This window comes from Accipiter gentilis, chromosome 6, assembly GCF_929443795.1.
Source record: "Accipiter gentilis chromosome 6, bAccGen1.1, whole genome shotgun sequence".
Lineage (NCBI taxonomy): Eukaryota > Metazoa > Chordata > Aves > Accipitriformes > Accipitridae > Astur > Astur gentilis.
In genome coordinates this window covers 24,215,930-24,237,083 of record NC_064885.1, presented here as the reverse complement: position 1 = coordinate 24,237,083, position 21,154 = coordinate 24,215,930, and the positions used below count along the sequence as shown (strand labels likewise).

At 37.6% G+C, this 21,154-nt stretch overlaps 1 protein-coding gene across 7 annotated transcripts in view; it reads right to left on the bottom strand.

Moving 5' to 3' along the window:
• Positions 1-4,283: 4,283 nt before the first annotated feature.
• ACSL3 (acyl-CoA synthetase long chain family member 3) overlaps positions 4,284-21,154 on the bottom strand; it is a 54,983-nt gene continuing 38,112 nt past the window's right edge. For 6 of the 7 annotated variants that reach the window (XM_049803651.1, XM_049803655.1, XM_049803653.1 and 3 more), the window contains 8 exons: positions 21,083-21,154; positions 20,432-20,571; positions 19,521-19,693; positions 18,342-18,416; positions 17,120-17,311; positions 15,709-15,823; positions 10,894-11,051; positions 4,284-8,563 (listed from right to left, as the gene is read on the bottom strand). In XM_049803651.1, coding sequence (XP_049659608.1) covers positions 8,400-8,563; positions 10,894-11,051; positions 15,709-15,823; positions 17,120-17,311; positions 18,342-18,416; positions 19,521-19,693; positions 20,432-20,571; positions 21,083-21,154 — 1,089 coding nt within the window. In that variant the 3' untranslated portion in view covers positions 4,284-8,399. Of the gene's footprint in view, positions 8,564-10,893; positions 11,052-11,252; positions 11,447-15,708; positions 15,824-17,119; positions 17,312-18,341; positions 18,417-19,520; positions 19,694-20,431; positions 20,572-21,082 lie in introns of those variants that run through there. The other variant, XR_007506424.1, reaches the window with a different exon arrangement.

The following is a 21,154-nucleotide window of genomic DNA, read 5'->3' as shown; positions in this document are numbered from 1 at the left end:
TACAAGCAGAAGCAAATATAGAACAAGCAGACGGGTGTACTGGAGAGCACGGGAGGGCACAGAAACTTTTCTGCAGGCTCACTGGAAACACCGTAATTCCAGTTGGAAGGACAACTGCGTTTCAGCAAACTAAAGTTAGGCTAGCCGGAGCCCACAGCGGCTCCTTGGGTTTAGCATCGGAAGGAAGCCAGCCAGGGGGAAGCACTCCCCATCAGCAACACGCTGCCTACAACAGTACCCATCACCTGCCATTCCTGGAAAGCATCCAATAATCCATTACTAAACGCATGGAGGAATAACTGCATGGGAGGGATTTTCAAAGAAATATTTGCCAAGCTTATCAAGACTTCAAATAAAAATTGGTCTGAAAGAAGTATTAGCACCTTTTGCTGATGACATCCTTGGTGAGATGTAAAGCAGTTAGGCAGAAACCACCATCCTCCAGAAGCTCCATGCTGGTCTGCACCGGGTAGGGACAATCCAAAATCTTCTGGCCCTAAATCCTGCCCTTTTGCAGGTCACCTACACATTTGTCTGTGCACGTCAGCGAGCATGAGTGCATATGCACATGCAGCTATCCCAGCAGAGTCGCGCTAAACCACAAATTTATCATTTTGATACAGAAATTATTCTTGAAAAATCTACTTCCATCCGTCCACGCCCCCCATCCCCTCCCCGCCTTGTTATATGGCTCTCATGCAACTTTGGCAAGAAAGGGGAGGAAAGAGGATGTGATGCTGAATAGGCCAGACTGCTCACTGGCATTCTCAGTCTTCCTGATAATTTTGTTATGCTACTTTAGCTGGAACAGACCAAGTCCTGAATTGTAACAAAATTAAGCAAAAGCGTTTCATTTCCAAGAAGCCTAGCAGTACTACCCAGTGAACGTGGGTGAGATCCAGAGAACTGAGGAGACACAAAATTCTTAATGAGATTTAGCAACCAGTTTCCTTACAGCTTGTTAAACATCCACAACCTACTTTCCAACCACACTGAATAATGGAAACTATGCTTTCCAAGTAATTCTTAAATCTTATAAATTACACACTTAAGCTTTAAAAACAATTACAGATACATATGGTACTAGGAAATGTATCAAAAATAGTGACTTTGCAGCAAGATCCCTGATGCAAAACTTATTTAGAAAAAACTGATCAGCATCATTAAGGTAAGTTTCTAAATCAAAGTATTAATTAGCTAAGCAACCACGACTTTTTACCAGGTTAGGATACAGTGAATTTTATGGGAATTTGATACAGTAGACACTCTTTTGCTGTTAATATTTTCATATTTCAAAACGATGCTACTTTCTCCCCCCCCTCCCCCCGGAGCCTGAAGTAGCAGAAACTCTATGGAAACCTGAGGATCTATGTCAAGATCTTGCCATTTCAGAGGGATTAAGCACACTGTCCACCAGGCCTGTTACCAAACACAGTTACTGTCATTGCCTATCAGTGGAAAGCCATATGAACTTTTCCATTAAAACTATTTACGTTCATAAAGTTGTCTCTCAATTATCTGGAAATAATTTTTAAAAAAACCAAACCAACCCTGCCACTAATAGACAGCATTACAGTTTTAGAGAAAAGATCAAACTAAAAACACACTTGTAATAAAGTGGGAAAGAGTGTATCAGAATACATGGATATTCAGGGGCTGGGGATTAAAACATGGCACATAGCTTTCTTCCTGCTGTTGCACTTAGCAGTGCTGCGTAACCCTGAAGACTTAAATAAAGCATCTTTTTGACATTACAGGCATAGAATATTTCATTATAGACAGACAGCTGCACCACTCTTCCAGGTACATGTGTTCACAGCAAACATAACCCACCTACACCAACGATGGTTGCTTTTCTACCAGCCATCTCATACTAGGGACCAGGCAGCAGTTTGGGGATGCCCGTCCAGGACCACATGCAGATGCAAGTGGTCCAATGCCCAGCCCCGGGCAAAGGCTGCAGCAGTTAAAGCTAAGCGGTGGTTTCCGCGTAAAGCAGGAGTGAAACGCTGAAATGCTTGGTTTAAACCAATATATAATGAAATTTAGGATTCAAATCTTACAGACACTACTTGCTGAAAGGTACAGGTGTCTGTTTTAATACTTAGTAGTTTCACCAGAGAAAACATTTACAGATACTCTCTGAAATTTGAGCTACCTGCACCTGCTGTCCCTCCAGCCACAGCAGCTGGATCCCACCCGGGCAGGCACGGGCACCCCCCCCCCCCCCCCCCCCCCCCATCAGCTCTGGCCTAGTTGTTCAGCTTCAGTTATCCACATGCAAAAGCTCGCTCTCCTGGGAACGTTTAGTAATTTCCCAATTTTCACTGGCACCTTAGAAGGCAGGTGAAAACTGCTCAACCCTTTCATCCTGAAAAAGAAATCTTTCTACTGCTGGCTCCCCCAGCACAAAGAAAAGGCCTGTCTGTCATCCCTTCCCCTAACCTGGCGAGTGCAGACAAATCTACTTTATACATATGACTTCTGGAGAAAGACAGTGGTAATTTTCCACATCCTTCATCTGCTCTCGCCTTCAAGAGAACTGTTAAAACAGGAGGGCAGGCAGACTCCCTCCACCAGGTTACAGCTGGCCAGGATGCCCAAAAATATTATTCTTAAGTATTACAAATTTTTTTTTTTTATTTTTTTTTTTTTTTACAAATCACTCACTTTTTCAACTATTTGGGTACTCCCTTTCCCTGCTGTCTCCCCTAGGTTTTCCTGGTGTAGACAAGAATAGCAAGTCAGGACTTCAATGTTTTTATTTGTAATTTTATTGGATCTATTATCTTGGATCCTGTGCCTCTCTAACAGCTTCCTTAACATAATATTTTCTGAACACTAAGGCTCCTAAAATGGTTACATGTTTATCCTTTCTGAAATTAGTTGCTATAATGAACTACCTACTATAATAGTTCAGAAATTGTTTACTTCTCTTTATTTATTAAAAAGCCCCCTAAAGGCATTTTAGCAGCTATGGATGCACAAGAGGAAAAAAAAAAAAACCAAAACAAAAAACCAATGCCCCCCCCCCAAAAAAAAAAAAAAAAAAAAAAAAATATCAATGGAAGTGTTTCATATTATCCTAAATGAATTTGAAAAAAAAAGTTTTCAGTCTTAAAAAACACAGTATTTTTGAAGGAAAGAAAACAAGCAACTACTTTGAATATAACTGGAAATCAAGAGGAAACTGGAGCTTTCTCATGCCTGACTAAAGAGATAAAGATCAGCTATGCAGCAGGGAAGGCCTGACATTTAGCCAGCCCTATGACCCCAGGCATCATAGGAACCAATAAAGACACACCCCCACCCCCACCAAAAAAAAAGAAGAAAAAGAGGCATCTGTTGAGATGCCTCCAGGCTAGATGGCTACCAGCAACAGTTTGTGAGCGTGTCATCAAAACCTTAAATTTAAGTACTCAAGATCTCTTAAGGAGTCCAACTGCAAGCACCTAACACCTCTTTGGGATCTAACCCTTCATCCCACAAACTTAAGGGAAATCAAACAGCAAATGTAAGTCCTAGTACACCTGGACAGTAAAAAAAAAAAATGTCAGAAGCTTACAGCTTTACATAAGGTATTGCCATAGCTGCTGCTCTTAAAAAAGGGTAAATGGCAGATCATATGCAAATAAAATAGACAAAGCAGGATGGTAATTTTCCTGTAGTGGAAAACCAGGCTAACCTGGTAACTACTAGTGTTCCTGCATTCATCTTGAAACCATCACTTTTATTTTGAATATTTGACAAGACTTGAAATTATAGTTTCAAAAGACACGAGTTGGCTAAATTCCCACTGTACCAGGTATTATTTCTAGTCCTGAATTAGCAAGCCTTGCACATAAGGGTGATTAGTACCCAGTCCAAATACATAAACTCACTACTAACAATATTAACATACAGAAAAATACATCAGCAATATCTGTATAGCACAAATGGCTGAGTAGTCAACCAGAATATTCACTACCTGCAAAACACAAGCATGTGGCTATTAACATTGAAAACCAAAAACATTGAAGAGACCAAAAGCCAGCAATGCAGGGACGGAGCCCTTTGCAAAAGGTTACCAGCAACGTGAGGCAGGGAGCAAAACCCAAGGAAACGCCCACCAGCAAACTGGTTTCCCTGGCAATGTGACATTTTGAACTACCCTAGCCCAGTACCCTTCTTGAACAGCCAGGTACTCAACTAATGTGATTTAAATTCACTAATTTACAACCATAAATTATCTAGGCTCAGACAGATAAAAATGAAATGCCACTTAAAAAACTGGACATAGGGGGCCCGATTTGTGAAATTAATTTTATTTTTGAAACATGATATCCAATTACAAATAAATAATTCATACAATATAACTCAATTAGGATATACAATGTTCAGGCAGTTCATAGCAACAACCAAGATCACACTGAAAATGAGTTTACATTAAATAACCAATTACAATAATATACAACTGGTCATTCAATTAACGTTTCAGCCTGGTCCAAGGTGTATGCAGGTTGAAGATTGTTCCTCTTACCAGTAAAGAAACAGATGAACACAATTTTATACCGAGTCCAAAGTAGTTAATACATCACACTAATAAAAATTAAAAATGCTGCATTGCATCACCTAAATGTAGTTTTAGTACAGAATAAAAGCTTGTGAATTTTAGCAGGATAAAGGTTATTGCAATGGAGTTTTTGTCCCATAGCAATTTCCGCATAAACTTACAAGCTTTACAGGATGTTACTAATGTACAGTTTCAATTCCATAACCTTCTCTGCATCCTTCCTATAAAATCAGTACGACGTAGGTATGCATTATGTTCTTAGTTTCAGTTGCACTTTTTTTCACTTTCATTTCAGCAAAATATTTTACTGCTAAGATACGGTTTCCAGTTGAGGTATGGTCCTGCTTGTGTTTAAACTGCAGTAGCAGCAGCAGCAGTAAACTTGCAAGGTCTTTCCTGACATGTAATTTGTAAATTTCCTAGCCTACTCCAGAAACACTATTCTCTGCAAAGAACACTTATGACATATTGAATTTAGCCTAAGCTCCTGGAATATTTTTAAATAATCATGGGAACTTAAAGGAGATTCACAGCATCCTTGGAAATTCTTGGTCAGTCTTTTTTTCATAAGGAAATATGTAAATTTTCACAACAGACTAAGTAGTTACAATTTCCAATGATTCGGAGTCCTAGGAAGTTTATATTTACAAAAGCTTTGTTAAAAATCCCCACCCCACCCCCCCACCCCCCTTTTTGGGGCCCCTCAGGTGAGGTATATGCCCCTTGTTCTTAGTTTGAACTCAGACTGTTTAGAAGTTACGGCTCTTTCCATTACAAAATTCCCCACGTGATGGAGATCGTTACTTCCAACCATGCACTTTTCCTAATTTATTCTACAACTTTCTGCAGCCTTTGGGACACGTGCAATACATTCCAGCAGGTACTTTTGTTGTTCTTGTTACACTGGGTATAGGAAGACACACACACACAAAAAAACCCCAAAACCCACAAAAAACAAAACACGGAGAGATACTAGGTAAATTTCTGGCTGGCATGTAATGCATCTATGCAGGGTTTCAACTCCCCTAAAGTTCTCTTTCTGCTCATCAACGCAAGAGCACACGGTGAGAACATGCTGGCAGCCAAAAAGTATCTAACAGGCATAGCTGTCCACAGGACTAAGACTGCCAGAGCAAGGAAGGCCTACATTTGACCAGCAGCTGTGACTTACTGTCCCATTATAGCCCTGACAATTAATGAGAAACATGGGCACCAACGGGACATGGAAGTACTCAGAATCTACCAGCATTAAAGTCTGTCTTTTGTTATAAATCAAAAGAAAGAACATACTCATCACACACATCTTAAGCCCATACAAATATTTCAAAAGTCTACCTCCAACTCTGAGACTAAAATTAACGAACTGCTTTATTTTCACATTCTGTAGAAGAAATAAACGTCCACAATGAATCTTATGTCTAAAAAAGGAGGAACTAAATGTATCGACATCCGTTTTAAATATAAAAAACCTGAACTGTAAAATCAAATGCACAGACTGAAACCCAATCTTGTGACTGGATTAGAAGAAAAATTAAAACTACTATTTCCAAACCATTTAAAGTTTCATTTATGCAATTTATCCAAAAGTGAATTTAAACCATTAGCTGAATAAACTAACTTCAGATTTCTTCTGAATTAACCAAAAGCAGATTTATTTTCTTAAATCCGCTGCACAATGCACCAAGTGATATACATAGTACTTCAGCAATTTATTAACTTTCACTAAAAATCACAAAAAATATTTTAACAGTGTACATCCTATACCGAGTGCAAACTACTTAAGAACCTGTTGATGGAGCACAGATACATATTTAAGTATCAGTAATGTCTAATATATGGTGTGACATTTCCCTACAGACTTGGCAATTTCCTCATTTGGGTTCTTCAGTCATTTTCCAACATTAGTCTTATCTCTATTTGCCAAAAGATTTTAATTTATGATCTAGATATCTGAAGGCATTAATCTCATAAACACAGTTCTGATTTTTTTGTTGCATATTATTTCCATTTGACTAGTTACATCAAAATTCACCAAATGGCAACAGTTTTTTTCCATAGACAGCAGCAGAGGAAATCCAGAAATAGTGGGAGACATGGTAATGTAACATTAAATACAAGACAAACCTTCTCATCATTTCACTGAAACTAAAGTACAGGGAACCTACCTGATAACTTTCAACTCCTATGAAACTGCTTTCTATAATCAATGGAAAGTGTTAATTTAAATAATATTTCAGAATTTTTTTAAAAATGAGAATTTGTGTATCTAAAATTCTAAAACTCCCATGTCACAAATGCTAACAGCAGGAATTCCCTCCCCCAAACAAAGCTTCTGGTATCCAGAATTGCTATATGCTACCACAGCAGGGTACTAAGTGAGCATCAAGACCTTAATTTTTAGTACTACAAGTAAATGATATACATGAGAGAATGATCTCCAAATTAAAGCCATTTTAATATTTGCTCCATCACAGAGTTGACTGATGTATGCCTTTTCACATTCTCATGTAACCCTGATTAAAATATTCTTTCTAGAAATATTTTGAAAATAAAATTCACACCTGAAACAAATCTCAACACTCTCACTGAAGAAAAGATCCCCCATAGTTCTTCAAACAATATTCACATATCTATAGTAAAACAGAAATTAAGACTCCTTCCCAAAGTAAGAATTGGGTGTAACAAACCAAGCAACATAAATAACTCTGGCTGACAAATACTTCAAATATCTGTTTTTAAAGCAAAAATTGCTGAACAAAAGAACACAGAATTAAAGGGAGATTTTTAATGGCACAAAGGGCAGCTAGGCACTGTGTGAGCTGAGAACATAACTGTCATTATGACTTTAAAAATCCCCCCAGTAAGATTTGGGTTGCAGCTAGAGCAGAACAGGGGTCTTGCCAGACTTTCACAAAAAATGCAAGAGCTAACCCAGTGTAACATCCAAACCTAATGAGAAAAGACAAAAGTTGTTACAGTCCCCCTGCTAAAAGGGCACTGTCAAACTTACAAAGTGTTAAGTGAAATTAATGCTGAGTTCTTATTAGCTCTACACAATTCAACTACTGGATGAAATGGTCACAAGCTATTTTAAAAAAGAGTTTCTGTATCTTGAGAGATTATTCTTAGGTTTAACTTCTGTTGTATTAATAGCATCTTTCGTATTAAACAAGCTTTAACTAACACCTGCAAGAGTACCTGCCTTTATGCAGTGCTGTGCCATGACCATCTTTTCATTTTCAGATAAAAATAAAAGTAACCATTAGGCACATATTGAAGGTGTATTACACAAGCTGGAACATCAAACACTTTCTCCCTCACATTTACACAGAAAAGTAGCACAGCAGCAAACAATCTGGTCCTCTGTTCAACAATGATCTCATTACAAGCATTTTTAGTGTACATAGTGTCACAACATCAATACCTTCTTATCTTTAAATAATTAGGTAGAAAAAGGCCCCCAGTATAACCATTTCTTATATAGCCAAGTTCTCTCTATATACATCCAAATTTAAAGATACAAATAAAACATTATACAGGATTTATAAATGTTTAAAAACTTGAGGCTTCAGAATCATGGCTTCCCAAAAAGACTCGGGAAAGTCCACAGACTGACAAGGTAGCAGAGAAAACTGGAAAAAAGGAGACAGACACAAGTTTGCTGCCATAACATTTTACTAAACTTGCCAGTCATCATGGTGATGTTACCAGAAATAACAGTTTAAGCTGCAAATGAGGAATGGTGGTTTTGTGTGTTGATCTCAAGTGTTGAGACAGGCAATTCAAGTATTTCCTATTTGATCCAAGCTCATTGTAGCAAAGTGGTGCAGAAAAAAAAAAAAAAGAATTATTTTACATTTTTTCCATACATTCGATCAATGTCCATTTGATAGTATGCCGTAAGCTCTTTGCGTTTTAGTTTGAATGCATCTGTCACTAGACCAGTCTCAGGGGTCCAAGGATCAAGGCTCAAACGAATTTTTACTGGTATTTCAAACTTCTCCAGATTAGCTGTAAAAACAGACAATTTCAATACAAAATGTAATTGTAACAATTTTTCTACAATTAAGCACAAAAGGAGGAACCGTGTTCTCACACAGAAAAGCATGTGACAAATGAAAAAGTGCTCCTCAAACTCCCCACGGTTAGCTTTGAAAACCCATGTGGTCACAAGTAGAATGACAGGATCCACCAGTAACTTCTCCAGTTTCCACAGAAATACTGAAATAAACCCCAGCTGTTTGGGTATCTGTGCTGCTTCCTAACCTCAGAAAAGCCTCAGTGCATGAAGTGACATTCTCAAAATATACACTGTTGTATCAGTGTTATGATACTCATCTTCTGAAGATAAAAGTCTTAAAATCCATACTATTTAAGCTTGAAAAAACAGGGGTTTACGTTTTTTTCCTCATAGTCCTAAAATTTTCAAGAAAAGGAAGTTCATATGGTAGCTGCTCCCCTTCCTGAAACAGAAGAGTGCTCTGCATGTTCCACCTTCAGCACAAAACACTATCATTTGCAAGAGCTTCTGCTATGGTTTCAGAAATAAGAGAAGAAAAACAAGTAACTCTAAGAAAAACAATGAACAGATAGGCAATATTAAAAAAATATTTTCAGGTTAAATAAAAAAACCAAAAAATGTATAATTATCCTATGCAACCTCCCATTTTTAGCTTTTCCTGCACCTTTTACTCCCCTTGACATTAAGTCACTGGGTTTGGGGATTTTTGCAATTTAGCACTAAAACTCATAATATTACTTTAAAAGTAAAGTCTATGATACCAAAGTGAAAAACAAAACCAAATATAAAGTAACATCAAAATGTGTAAAAATACTTCAGGATTATGTCAAATATTCTGTTTCATCAATTTTAACAGTATATTTAATTCTCTTTAGAATAGTTAGTGCTGCACAAAAAAAGAAAAGGAAAGCAACCTTGTACACGCTCTCCATCACAGCAGCTTCTTAGAATTATTTTGCCCATATGTTCCACGCAGTGAAGAAAAATGGACTAGAGACATGGGGCAAGGAAAAAAATAGTCTGCTACAGTACCGAGACTGCACTCATTGTTAAGAGTATGCTCCTGTAACAGAAGTCTGCAAATATACTAATCATAGATTTTAATATATTCACAAGTAATTCGCAAGGAGAAGAGATGAAGATTAACAAGACAAACATTTTTGGAAGCATAAAGTTATCCAGGGCAGGAAAGATGAGGACAAATTGCAAAGAGGTGCAGAAGGACATTGTGATATTAAGCAACTGCAGAACAGACAGGGAAAAACACTCATTGCAGAAAAGTGTGAAAGAGAATGCATATGAAGAACAAATTTGAACATCCACAATGACCATTTAAAAAACATTCTGTGGTCATAACTGACAGCTTTATGAAAAAAACTCAGTGCTTAGTAATGGTGAAAAGCAAAAACAAGGCAGAAATTATGATGCAAGAACAAAGTATCACTGTGCCACTGTTTAATTCTGCACCAGAATAGCTAAATAGACTACAGCCAATTAGCATGAAAAAAGATACAGCTGAGGGGGAAGTATAACAGACACTGAAAAAATCATGACTGGCATTGTGACTGTTCACTGCCTCTTCCCATACAAGAGCTCGGCAGAACCAAATTGAACTAGCAGATGGTAGGGTTAAAACAAAAAGGAGGCAAAAAAGAGGCTTCACAGTAGCATAGCTGAGCTGTGCAACCCTGCCACAAGATAGTATGGATACTGATACAGAATATCTACATAACTTTAAAATGCAAGTAGAAGAGTTAATGGAAGGAAAGTCTACTGAAAATCATGAACTACAAAGACACTGCTTTCAGGTTAGGAAATCCCTCAGATGCAAGTCACTGGAAGCTAGGAGAGCCCCTGTCACCATGGGCTTATTTTAACTATGCATAGGTATGTAGCATGTGAGACTGTATGATACCCGACACATACATCATGGATCTACAGATGATCCACATTCATTTGAACCAGCAGCTAAGACCAAAAAGATACTACAGGACATCTTAAAGAGCACCAGACACACACACACAGACACATACATATATACACACACACATATAGGGAACTGAACTAAGCTTGTTAAGTTTGCTCTGTTTTTATATTCTTTCCTCAGCTATTAGCCATAGTAAAAAAAAAAAAAAGTTACATGAACCAAAAGGACTGACCCAACTCACATTCTGCTGTTGGGTTTTTCTCCTATGAAAATTTTACTTCATACACATTCTATGAAATATACACGCTCAAGGAAATATTTATAAGGCCTATGCTTATCTGTTTCACAGACATTACAGTTCACAAGGTTAATACTATCTACCCAGCTACTCACCTGCCATGGCAGCCTCAGCTAGCACTTTCAGTACCTCTTTTTCCATCTCAGGACTGTTACAGATCTCTTCCCAGGTTCCTTTAAATCCTTTCTTTCGAGCTAGTTCTGCGAGCTCCTTTTGATTTGGCACAACAAATCCAATGACATAAGAATGGAAACTGAGAAGTATAACGTACTTTAGTATGAATTTTGTAAAGTCAACAAGTCTTCAAAAATAACATTTCAAGTTGGGGGGGTTTGTACTTCATACAGAGATATTGCTCTTAACAGTTGGCTTTTGTTCACCTGATAATCTCTCTGAAACAGTACACAAATTACCTTTGCCTGCTTAAAAATAAGTAGAAAGAGAAGCTACTTACCTTACAGCAACTGGATTGCTTCAAGGTGTGCTGTCCATATGCATATTCCACTGTGTCTCATGCTCAAAGCTTTGGGGAAGCAGTACCCATACGACGTCAATGCGCCCTGCCTCTCCTCATGTTTTGCATCCCGGTATGAAGACTGGTGTGCGGCTTCCCTACCTCAGTTTCCTCTCAACTGCAGAATCCAGTTACTGTAGAGGAGTAGAGGACTGCAGTGAAGAGGGGTTGGAGAGCAGGTTGTGGAATGAGCATATGCACAACACATCTCAAAGAACGCCTGCTTCTGTAAGGGAAGTGACTTCTCTTTCTCTTTCAAGCGATTGTCCATACACTCACTCTACCGTTGGCAATCTTTGTCTGCTCCTGATATGCCTAGAACATACGAAGCTGTGATCTTAAAGTCTTTGGAAAACACTGAAGCACAACTTGCCCTGAAACAGGTATTCAAGACTTTTCAGATGGTGTAAAGTTTAGTGAAAACGTGAACAGAACCTCACACAGCAACTCTCCACATTTTAACAAAGCAGATCACAGAATCAGAGAGCTGAAAGCGATCTCAGAAGATAATCTAATTCATTCACCTGCCTTGAAGCACAGTCAGCTACATGTAACAAATTTTTGTCTAACCCATTCTTAAACATCAGGCAAACACTAATGTCCATGCTTCATTATTCTTAGCACTGGTAAGCTGTTCCTGATGGCTATTCCTGACTCTTCCTCTCTGCAGTTTACAGGGGTTTTATTTTCATCCAGCCAATAGTCAGATGTTCCTCTCCTTTCCACAGAAGCCATTTATTCATTTACAGACTTTTTTTTTTTTTCTTCTCCTTCTCAGCTTTCTAGCCATCCTTCCTTTCTTAAGTTTCTTTAGGAATTTAGGCAATGCCCTTTCCTCTTAAGTCATGCATAACAGATCTCTGCCCAGACATTCCCATTTTTCTCCTGGAGGTCCACCTTTTCTGAAGCATTGCATGTGAAACTCAGACCCTTTAATGCTTGGTAGAGCAAAAAGATCATTGTGCATCTTGTAGGCTGTACATCTGATTATGCCATATTATTTACCTTCTTCTAACACTTGAAGAAGATGCAACAACTTGCACTTGTTGACTCATGTCAGCTCCTATAGAACGGCTATCAGCTAGTGGTCCTCATCCTATATTTTTGCAGTTTATTTAGGTGCAGGTATAACTTACATTTCCCCCTCTTTAAACCAGCTGCTGTTTTCAAGCAAATGTCCATCTAGTCAAGCTTGCTCTGAATTCTAATCCTGTCCTCCACTGTATTTTTGGTCCTGACCCACTTTAACCATCTACAGATTTATTAAAACTTCTCAAAACTCTCTTTCACCAGATAGATCATTAATGCAAAATACAGAATCACAACCCCAATATGGAGATTACTTTAGCTTATGCTTTAAGGTCTCCAATATAATTTTAAAATACTAACTCTAAATACCTTTTTGGTTACTGTACATTGCAATTTTCTCCTTTGTTACTGGTACAAATTATAATGGGCATTTTACAGCAGCTGTGAAGATTGCACAAAAGTCCATTACAAACACAGGCTTCCCTGGCATCATCTGTTGACAAGCTTTGCCTGTTGGCTGACTCAAAACTGTTCTCATTTTCCTCTTACTAAGACTGTACTTACAGAAAGACTTCAGATTAGCCTCAGTATCACTTACTGCTTGCATCTCACCTTCTGTCTTTGCCTCTCTCTGATTTTCCCCCCACACACACTCATGCTATACTCTGTACTGAACCTTTGTAACTTTGTCTAGGGTCTATTCTGTAATGTGTATGTATTATGTATGAAGGCATCCAGGACAAAGGACTCTGGCACTTTCATCTCTGGTTCCTGTAGTCTTTTGACATGCTTAAGGTCATGTCCAGCAATACCACCAGTGTCTCCAGGGTTAAACAGCATATAGAAGTAATCAGTTGGCTGGGTAAGCCTCAGACTTTCGGTTCATCTAAAATTCAGCCTCTTGAGTAGAAGCATACTTGCTCTGGACAAACGGGTTCATCCAACTATGCTTTTTCCTGGTAAGAGCACCTTGGAGCTCACAGCTCCTGGAATGTGTAGCTAAGTTAAATCTTCGCTTGTTGCAGTCCAAAAGCTAAAGCACTTTGCTGTGAGAAGTACCCTGAAGACTACATCATCTCTCTGGAGCAGCTACTTCCCTCTCCACTACTGTTTCTTCTGCAGATCTTTTGAATTTGCTAGCATCTTCAGTCTTGGAGGTCTTAACAGCAGCATGAGGGAAGAAATTTTCAGAATTTGGTCCTCAGGACTGCCTTAGTCATCTCCTCCATGCTAAGAGATTTTGCCAAAACATCTCTCCTACACTGGGCATCCTCATTCCCTTGCTGTGCTTGAGGTCCCCCAAGTACTGCACTTGGACCTATGGTAATAGACATACACAGTGGCACTACATAGCAATATCACAATTTCTCTTCTGTAAAGTCTGGTTCTTATCAGCTCTCCTTGAGCTTCCTGCTGAGAGCTCCCTTGGGGTTTTTGCCATGTTTGCTCATTCCTCAGGTAACTGAACTACTCATTTTCCTGATGCGATGCTTGAGACCCACTGAACACGTCTTGGATGGGTGAAGTGCTGATAAAGCAGCAGGAGTCTCCTCTGAAGGATCGCTAATCACAATTCCTTTCAGCAAACATTTTATTCCTTATATCACTATTTCGTCTGAAGTGGTTAATTAATACAGCTTTTGAAGCAGCGATATCATGCGAACACTTTTGATTCCCTACTACCATGTTCAGAGGAGCTTTGCACCCCAAGATCTAAGGTCAAATCACAGATTTGTAGAAGACTTCCCTCCTTGGCCTTTGGCATATGGGGGATGGAACAGCTACAAATGAAGGACTCTTGCATACCAGATCACCCAGGCAAAGTATAAGAAGAGACAGGATATAAGAGAGGTCACAGGCACTGCTAACGAAAAGTCTCTGAGCTTACACTGCTGAGTGTGAGTATATACCCACAATGAAATGTGCATATGGACAACCATTCAAAGAATCTGTATTACAAGGCCATTTATGCCAAATTACACACATGAAAGTATTCAGAAGAAATAAGAGCAGCAGCAGAAAAACCAATCTGGAATGTACTTGGACTCTATTTGTAAATTACCTTTAAAAATTGCTCACAGGTTTCCCTATTTTTAAGTAATAGACAAGACACAGACTATCAGAGTCAACTGCTTGTCTGGCAAGTGCATTTTAGCCTCCAATGTTATGTTGACCTGGCAAAACTAACACAAAATTTGACAGTACAATTCCAATAGTGAACTTCAATCCTAGAACAGCAGCAATCACCATCTGTAGGAACCTCTTTCTCCACAGACTGCAGACAGTGCTCACAACACGCACATAACCTCAGGCAGTCAAAACAAGCAAACATGAGACTCACCCAACAGGTCAAAACCATAAATAAAGCTAAATATAATGAAGTTTTCTCAGCAGTGGCATGCCCAATGTGTGTTAGCCTATTGATCCAAAACTGCCAAAACTGAAGTTACAGGATGACTACCATTAGTTAACACAAAATACACCACAGAGAACCAGGTGAACAAACCAAAAGTTAACTTTCTATTTATTACCACCGAGCAATTCTCTGGTATGTTTGTCCCGGCCTCTTTCAAAGCTATCAAGTGGGGCTTTTGTGGCCATACTGGAAACCAGAGTATTTCTGATCACTCAGAAGCTCTAAAATGACTTTCCAAACATCAAAATGATGACAGGAAATAAAGACCGCCTGAAGTATATTTATACATGTAAGTCTATATTATGCACAGGTAGGAAATTCTAGAAATAGAAACTTAAGACATGTTTGAGCCCTTATATGCCTAATTCAGTAGTACATGTAGAAAGCAAACAGAAAGGACGTTTGATTATAATTTATTAATTGCGTGTTTGCATAGTATTTACAGAGTGTTTTCTCTCAAGCTTCAAGGCTTCTGCTGGTGTACTGCAGGGGTTAAAGACAAGTACTTTTAATGTGCAAGACAACTTCTGGGTCTGCTTCTGTTGGTGGTTTTTTCCCCCGCCTCGCTCTGAAGTACAACAGTACTCCATCTGAAGAACAGATCACAGCTTAATACAGCAAGGAACAAGGTGTCCTAGGGCTTCTATAGGTAATAATCTCTAAAGTGCTTGAGTGATGTCTATTATGAATGCAGTCAGATCTTAGCTGCTTTTCAGATTGGGGAAAAGGGAATGAAAGAAACTCATTCTCGGCATTCTTTTCCAAAGGAAAAAGAAGAACATAGATTTCAGGTGGTTTAGTTTTGATAGAGGAAGGTATTCCATTGTATTATAAGCAAATTCCTTTTTCAACTGGTTTAAAAAATTCCACACATTAAGTGGCAGAAAGTTTTGCTTATGGATTCAGTAGGACAAAGAATACAGCAATAACAAAGTATCAGCTGCCTCTTACCTGCTTGCATACACACAAATATTATCTACCAGTGGAAGATTCTTTAGAGCTGCTTCTACTTTGCCAAGAGAAACGTATTCTCCTGCTTGGAGTTTTACAAGATCTTTTTTACGATCTATTGAGGAAAAAAGGAATTAAACGTTAATTACAGAACACAAAACTTTAGACACTGATTTTATACTTTTCTGAAATGTATGTATAAATGCCAAAAGGTAAGCTGACTCACGTTTGGTAAATGTACCAGAAACATTTAATATCATGTTTCCAGACTTTGCATTTTATCAATCTGTGCCTCACTTAAACATGAGGCGTGTTACAATTGAAACATTGAACATGTTTCAATCCCGTGCATGTTCTGCCTTTAGAACAGCATCTCATATACGACTCCACTGGCATGAGAATGAAAAACAACTAGGATTATGCAAAAGCCAGTGTTTGACTAGAAGCACGCATTTTTGCACTGTCTGGACCAGACGCTTAAGGCAGGAAATGCAGCATTTGGTGACATTTTGTTATTTATTCCCAGGCTAAATCCATATTTAAAGAGCAACTGTCCATCTGTTATTTGAAACACAACAATAGGAACAAAAAATTAAGCCCAAATTACTTGAGCTTATTGTACGTAGCCCAAAGAAGGCAAAAGTAACTAACAGGACCTTACCCACCTAACTCTGATGGCAGCCAGGAGTACCTCTCCTTTGCTATATACCTTCATGCTGCTTTGTGCAACCAGGCAAGGTAGTTTTGTAGCTATCTGACCAGTTTGGCCAGTACAAGGCAGCTGCAATGGGACCTAAGATCTTTCTCATATAATAAACCAAATAAGCTTAGTTTTCAGGATTAAAGAGCACCCTGAATAACCCACTGATTTCAAGAGAGACACCTGGTAGTTTATAGGGCACCTATTCTTGTGCCTACAGGTGTCAAAGAATTATGACCCTATCACAGGCTTACATGTAACACCTTTACCTTAGTATATTTTTCCTCTAGTTCCTTTATGATAAAGGAACTTATTATAAAAAATGGCAAGATTAAGAAAAGGCTTATTTAATTCCTGAGCACATATTACCAAAAGAGCCCTTTCACTGAATCAAGTTCCACACTTAGAAAAGTATAAAACCTAAGGCAGCTAATCTAGCCCATTTAGCCTGTATTTAACTCTCTAATTACTAACCAGTCTCACTAACAGAGTGGAGTCAATGTTAAGACTCTTTTAAAAGGAAGTAATTTTTTTAAAAAAATCAGCTTTTAAAACAAAATCAAGTTTACATTAACATATCAGATTTTCACTGGGATACATGGTAGGGCTTTAGACTGCATGCTGAGATATGGAGATTTTGGGGGCATTATTTACAGTATTTATCAGCCCTGAAAAATGTATATATATGTTCACCTGAATTTATTAACTCACCAATAATTTTTAGACATCCATCTTGATGAAACTCTCCAATGTCTCCAGTATGGAGCCACCTCTGGCCATTCTCATCGACAGTGAAATCTTTTTTGGTTCGTACTTCATTTTTGTAGTAGCCCACAGTCACATTTTGCCCTCCAATAAGAACCTCACCTCTAGGATATGGTTTATCAGTGTTGTAATATCCACCTAAAAGTACAGGTTTTATTATGTTAAAAAGAATAAAAATATATTCCAAAGCAAAAAATCCTATTATTTTTACTATTCAAATACAAAACTAAACACATTAGTAAGTCCTTAGCCAAAGTTACCACTTGCCTGAACAGTTCAGTAAGAGAAGAGGTGGTTCCAATTCTTTTCTGCATATAAACAGCTATTTAATATGTGTTTGCAAACAGTGAAATTCACACACAGGCAGAGGGCAAATGCCATCTCTATGCAATCTTTCTGCCAGCACTAACATGCTCTATCAGTTTCATACAGGCTCGAATCATAAAAAAGATAAATTTTGCCTCGTATTTTAGGAAAGAAAAAAACTATAAGGTCTCACGTTATCCCAAAACACCCTTAAGTATTATGTATTTCTACTCTACAATACATAAAAGCCTACAGTGAAAGGAAAACACCTAAATACACTTCCAACTTCATTAAATCTATTTTATATAGCACCCATTAAGCTTCCATTCCATATGCCAATTTTTAATGATTTTATTAATAATAGTAATAATATTAAGACTATTTTAAAATAATTTCTTAATGGCAAGAGAAGGCGCCATGCATACACTTCAGCTGATGTCTCCTGAATCCAGCACCTTTAAGATGCAACATACAAGACCTGCACTCCGTACTGCAAGAATACTGATCTAAATCAGAAAGAGGTACAATGCTGTATACATTTACACAATATGCATATAAAATTACAGTGACTGAAATAAAAGAAATAGTATAGCCAAAGAGAGTCATGATACAACTTAGTCAAAATGCCACTCGTGTTGATAGCTTCTGTCTAGATATTTGTAAGTTTAAAAGCACTGAGGAATTTATTTTACCTTTTTTCTCTCCCAAGATCAAACTTTTATAGGTAAAAGGGGCATTTAAAATTTAAAAAGCCAAGAAATAGTCTTCTAATTACTACTACTGAGCAAAGCCCAATAGAAAAATAGCTACATAAAAGTTCTTACAAACACACTATAATTTAATCACATACAGAAATTCTCACCTTCTTCCCAGTTCAACAACTTGATTTCACAACAGACCAAAGGTGCTCCCACTCTCCCTGTAGTGTAGTCCCAAACTAGAATTTAAAAAAGACCATTTTTCAGAAAAAAATTTACCAAAACTGATTAGAAAAACCTTTGTTGTCATGCATCTTATTTAGTGAAAATTAACTGCTATTTATTTCTGAACTTTAATTCACAGAACAGAACTTTCAAGAAAACCAATGGATCTAACAAGGTAATGCAGATAAAATCCTTATCCTGCAAAGACAATAGATGGCTGTATTTACAGGTACCTCCAGTCTTATCAACACAGCTTTGATAACAACTTGTCCATGCAGATCACGCTTCACAAGTGGCACAAGAACTTATAATAGCGTTTGCTGGACTCTGAAATAAGTAGCAATATTTCATAACAAGTCAGGGATTCTGTATTTTGATTCACTTTCCTCAAGTCTCAGTCCCAAACACTCCTGCATCTGGACACCTTTCCAAAAGAGCATCACTGGAGACTAGATCATTTGTATTACAGTTCTACTGTTTATTTTTTTTCCAAGCTACCAAAGAAGCCACTTCCAAAGACCTCTTAGAATAAAAAGCACACCACAGCAGTTTGTGGATCACCAAATAACATAATACACGTTCTACAATCCAGCATAATCTAGCAATGAACCTTAGATACTACTCATATGATTCCCAGGTAGATCACACCATTGCCAAAAAATAGCAGCTCTAACTGTTTCTGCCACCACTGAATATGAGTGAAATGTCAGGACTAAAAGGCAACTGAAACCATTAAGTTCTATTATATGAAATTAAACTCTGGTGCAGGCTTTTGCATTCCATTTTTTATTTTCCTAACATCTCAAAATACTCACCAAAATTAGAAATAATTTATTCCATTCAATCAGTAAGGGCAATAATGCCAAGATCCCATTCACGCTATTACAAGATTTCTCCAACACAAATGAGAACATTCATTTTATATGTAGGTCACCAGCTTTAGCACAATGTGTCAAAATTAGTACTCCTGCTGTTTTATACATTTATGATTACAAGTAATTCCCGGGATTCACCAGTTATGTTTGGTAGCATACACCAAATAAATATACTGTCAAAGGTGACACACGCACAGCGCTCAGCACGGATCACAGCACTCAGTGGGATGCACCGACACCAACCTTCCGTGATTGTTCCAGCTCCAGCTGATTCAGTTAGTCCATACCCCTGTCCTACAGGGCAACAGAAACAAATGTTCATAAACCGCTGAGTTGCTGCAGAGAGTGGAGCTCCTCCACAAAGCAGGATGCGAATTTTTCCACCTAGCAGCATTCGTACTTTCCGGAAAATAAGGCTAAAATGCAAAGATAAGAGTTTGTACGTGTTGTGTAAAAACAAAACAAGAGAGTACCTAACATTGTATCTGAACTGAAAGTTTCCACCATCTTCAAATAAACTTCTACGGCATTCAAGGAAAACTTCGAAGCAGCACATTTAAGTTTTAAAAAAAACACAGGCACAAATTTCTAAGCTTGTTTCCACATTCTAATTTGAAAATGGGTTAAATGTTTTGAGAAGGTAGATTTAGTACGACAGTAAAGTTCTGCAATTTTCCCTTCAAAAATAATTTAAATAAGCTGTATAAATTTTGCAATTATATTATCCTTTAGTCTCACTAAAGTTGGGAGCTGGACTCAATGATCCTTATGGGTTCCTTCCAACTTGAGATATTCTGTGATTCACTTCTGTGAAAATGCGAAGTCTACAGTTATCTACAGGAATAGACTTTCCATCTTACCCAAGAATTGTATAAATCCATTATTAAAGTCCTGATGAAAATAATGCAATGAATATAAATGTCCAATCAGTTTCGAGTTATACAACACTCACTTTAATTATACCAGTAAATATTAAAAATCATCACACAAACTACTGAATTGTTTCAATTTACACTTAATTACAGATTTGTTCATGTTCAAATTGTCAACATTAAAACAAAGAAAAGTACAAAAAAAAAAAATCAGATACTGCTCATGTGGTAAGACTTTGATAAGCATTTTTTTGGTGCCAGTAAAAATAAAATTGAAATTACCTGTCGCAGAGCGGGGTAGTGTAACCTTTGGAAATCTGTTCCATTTTGTAGTTGTAGGCCAAAATAAACAGATTCCGCTGGAAACTAGTCATTTCATTCACTTTATTCATGACATTTTTGTAGATCCTATCCATAATTTCCTAGTTACGTAGAAAGATTAACTTTAACTCAAAGAAACAGAAATCCTAAATTCAGTGCAACAAAAAGGAAATATGATCTAGACATTCTAGTATGTTTCTGATGACAACCCACTCCCAGGCTGCTTTCTCTTCCATTGCTAAGAGATAGCAAGATGTTCACAGAAACAAGGAAAGCAAACTTCTGAGCAGGAGTACTAGTTAATCCCAAGCTACCTGCTGCCAACTATCTTTATTCCATTCATTTACTATGCCATTTTAATTAGTCATCTATTGTTTATCAATCTAATACCCATAGCTATTTAAACTTTGAAAAATGTTGACACTCATATGATGAATGTTTACCCCCAACGCACAAATAAATACCAAAAATACTATTTTAAGCTAGCTTAACCTCAAAGGTTCTAGCTTTTTAATTTAAATGATCATTGAATTAATTTTGTTGTTAAAAATTTGAATTCTGAATTACATTTTAAAAATCATTTTTAAAATTATTTATCCTTCAGTTACTTACCGGGACAGCTGCCATTAGGGTTGGCTTAAGTGTAGTAACATCACCTTTGCTTCCTTTCTTTATTTTAGAGGA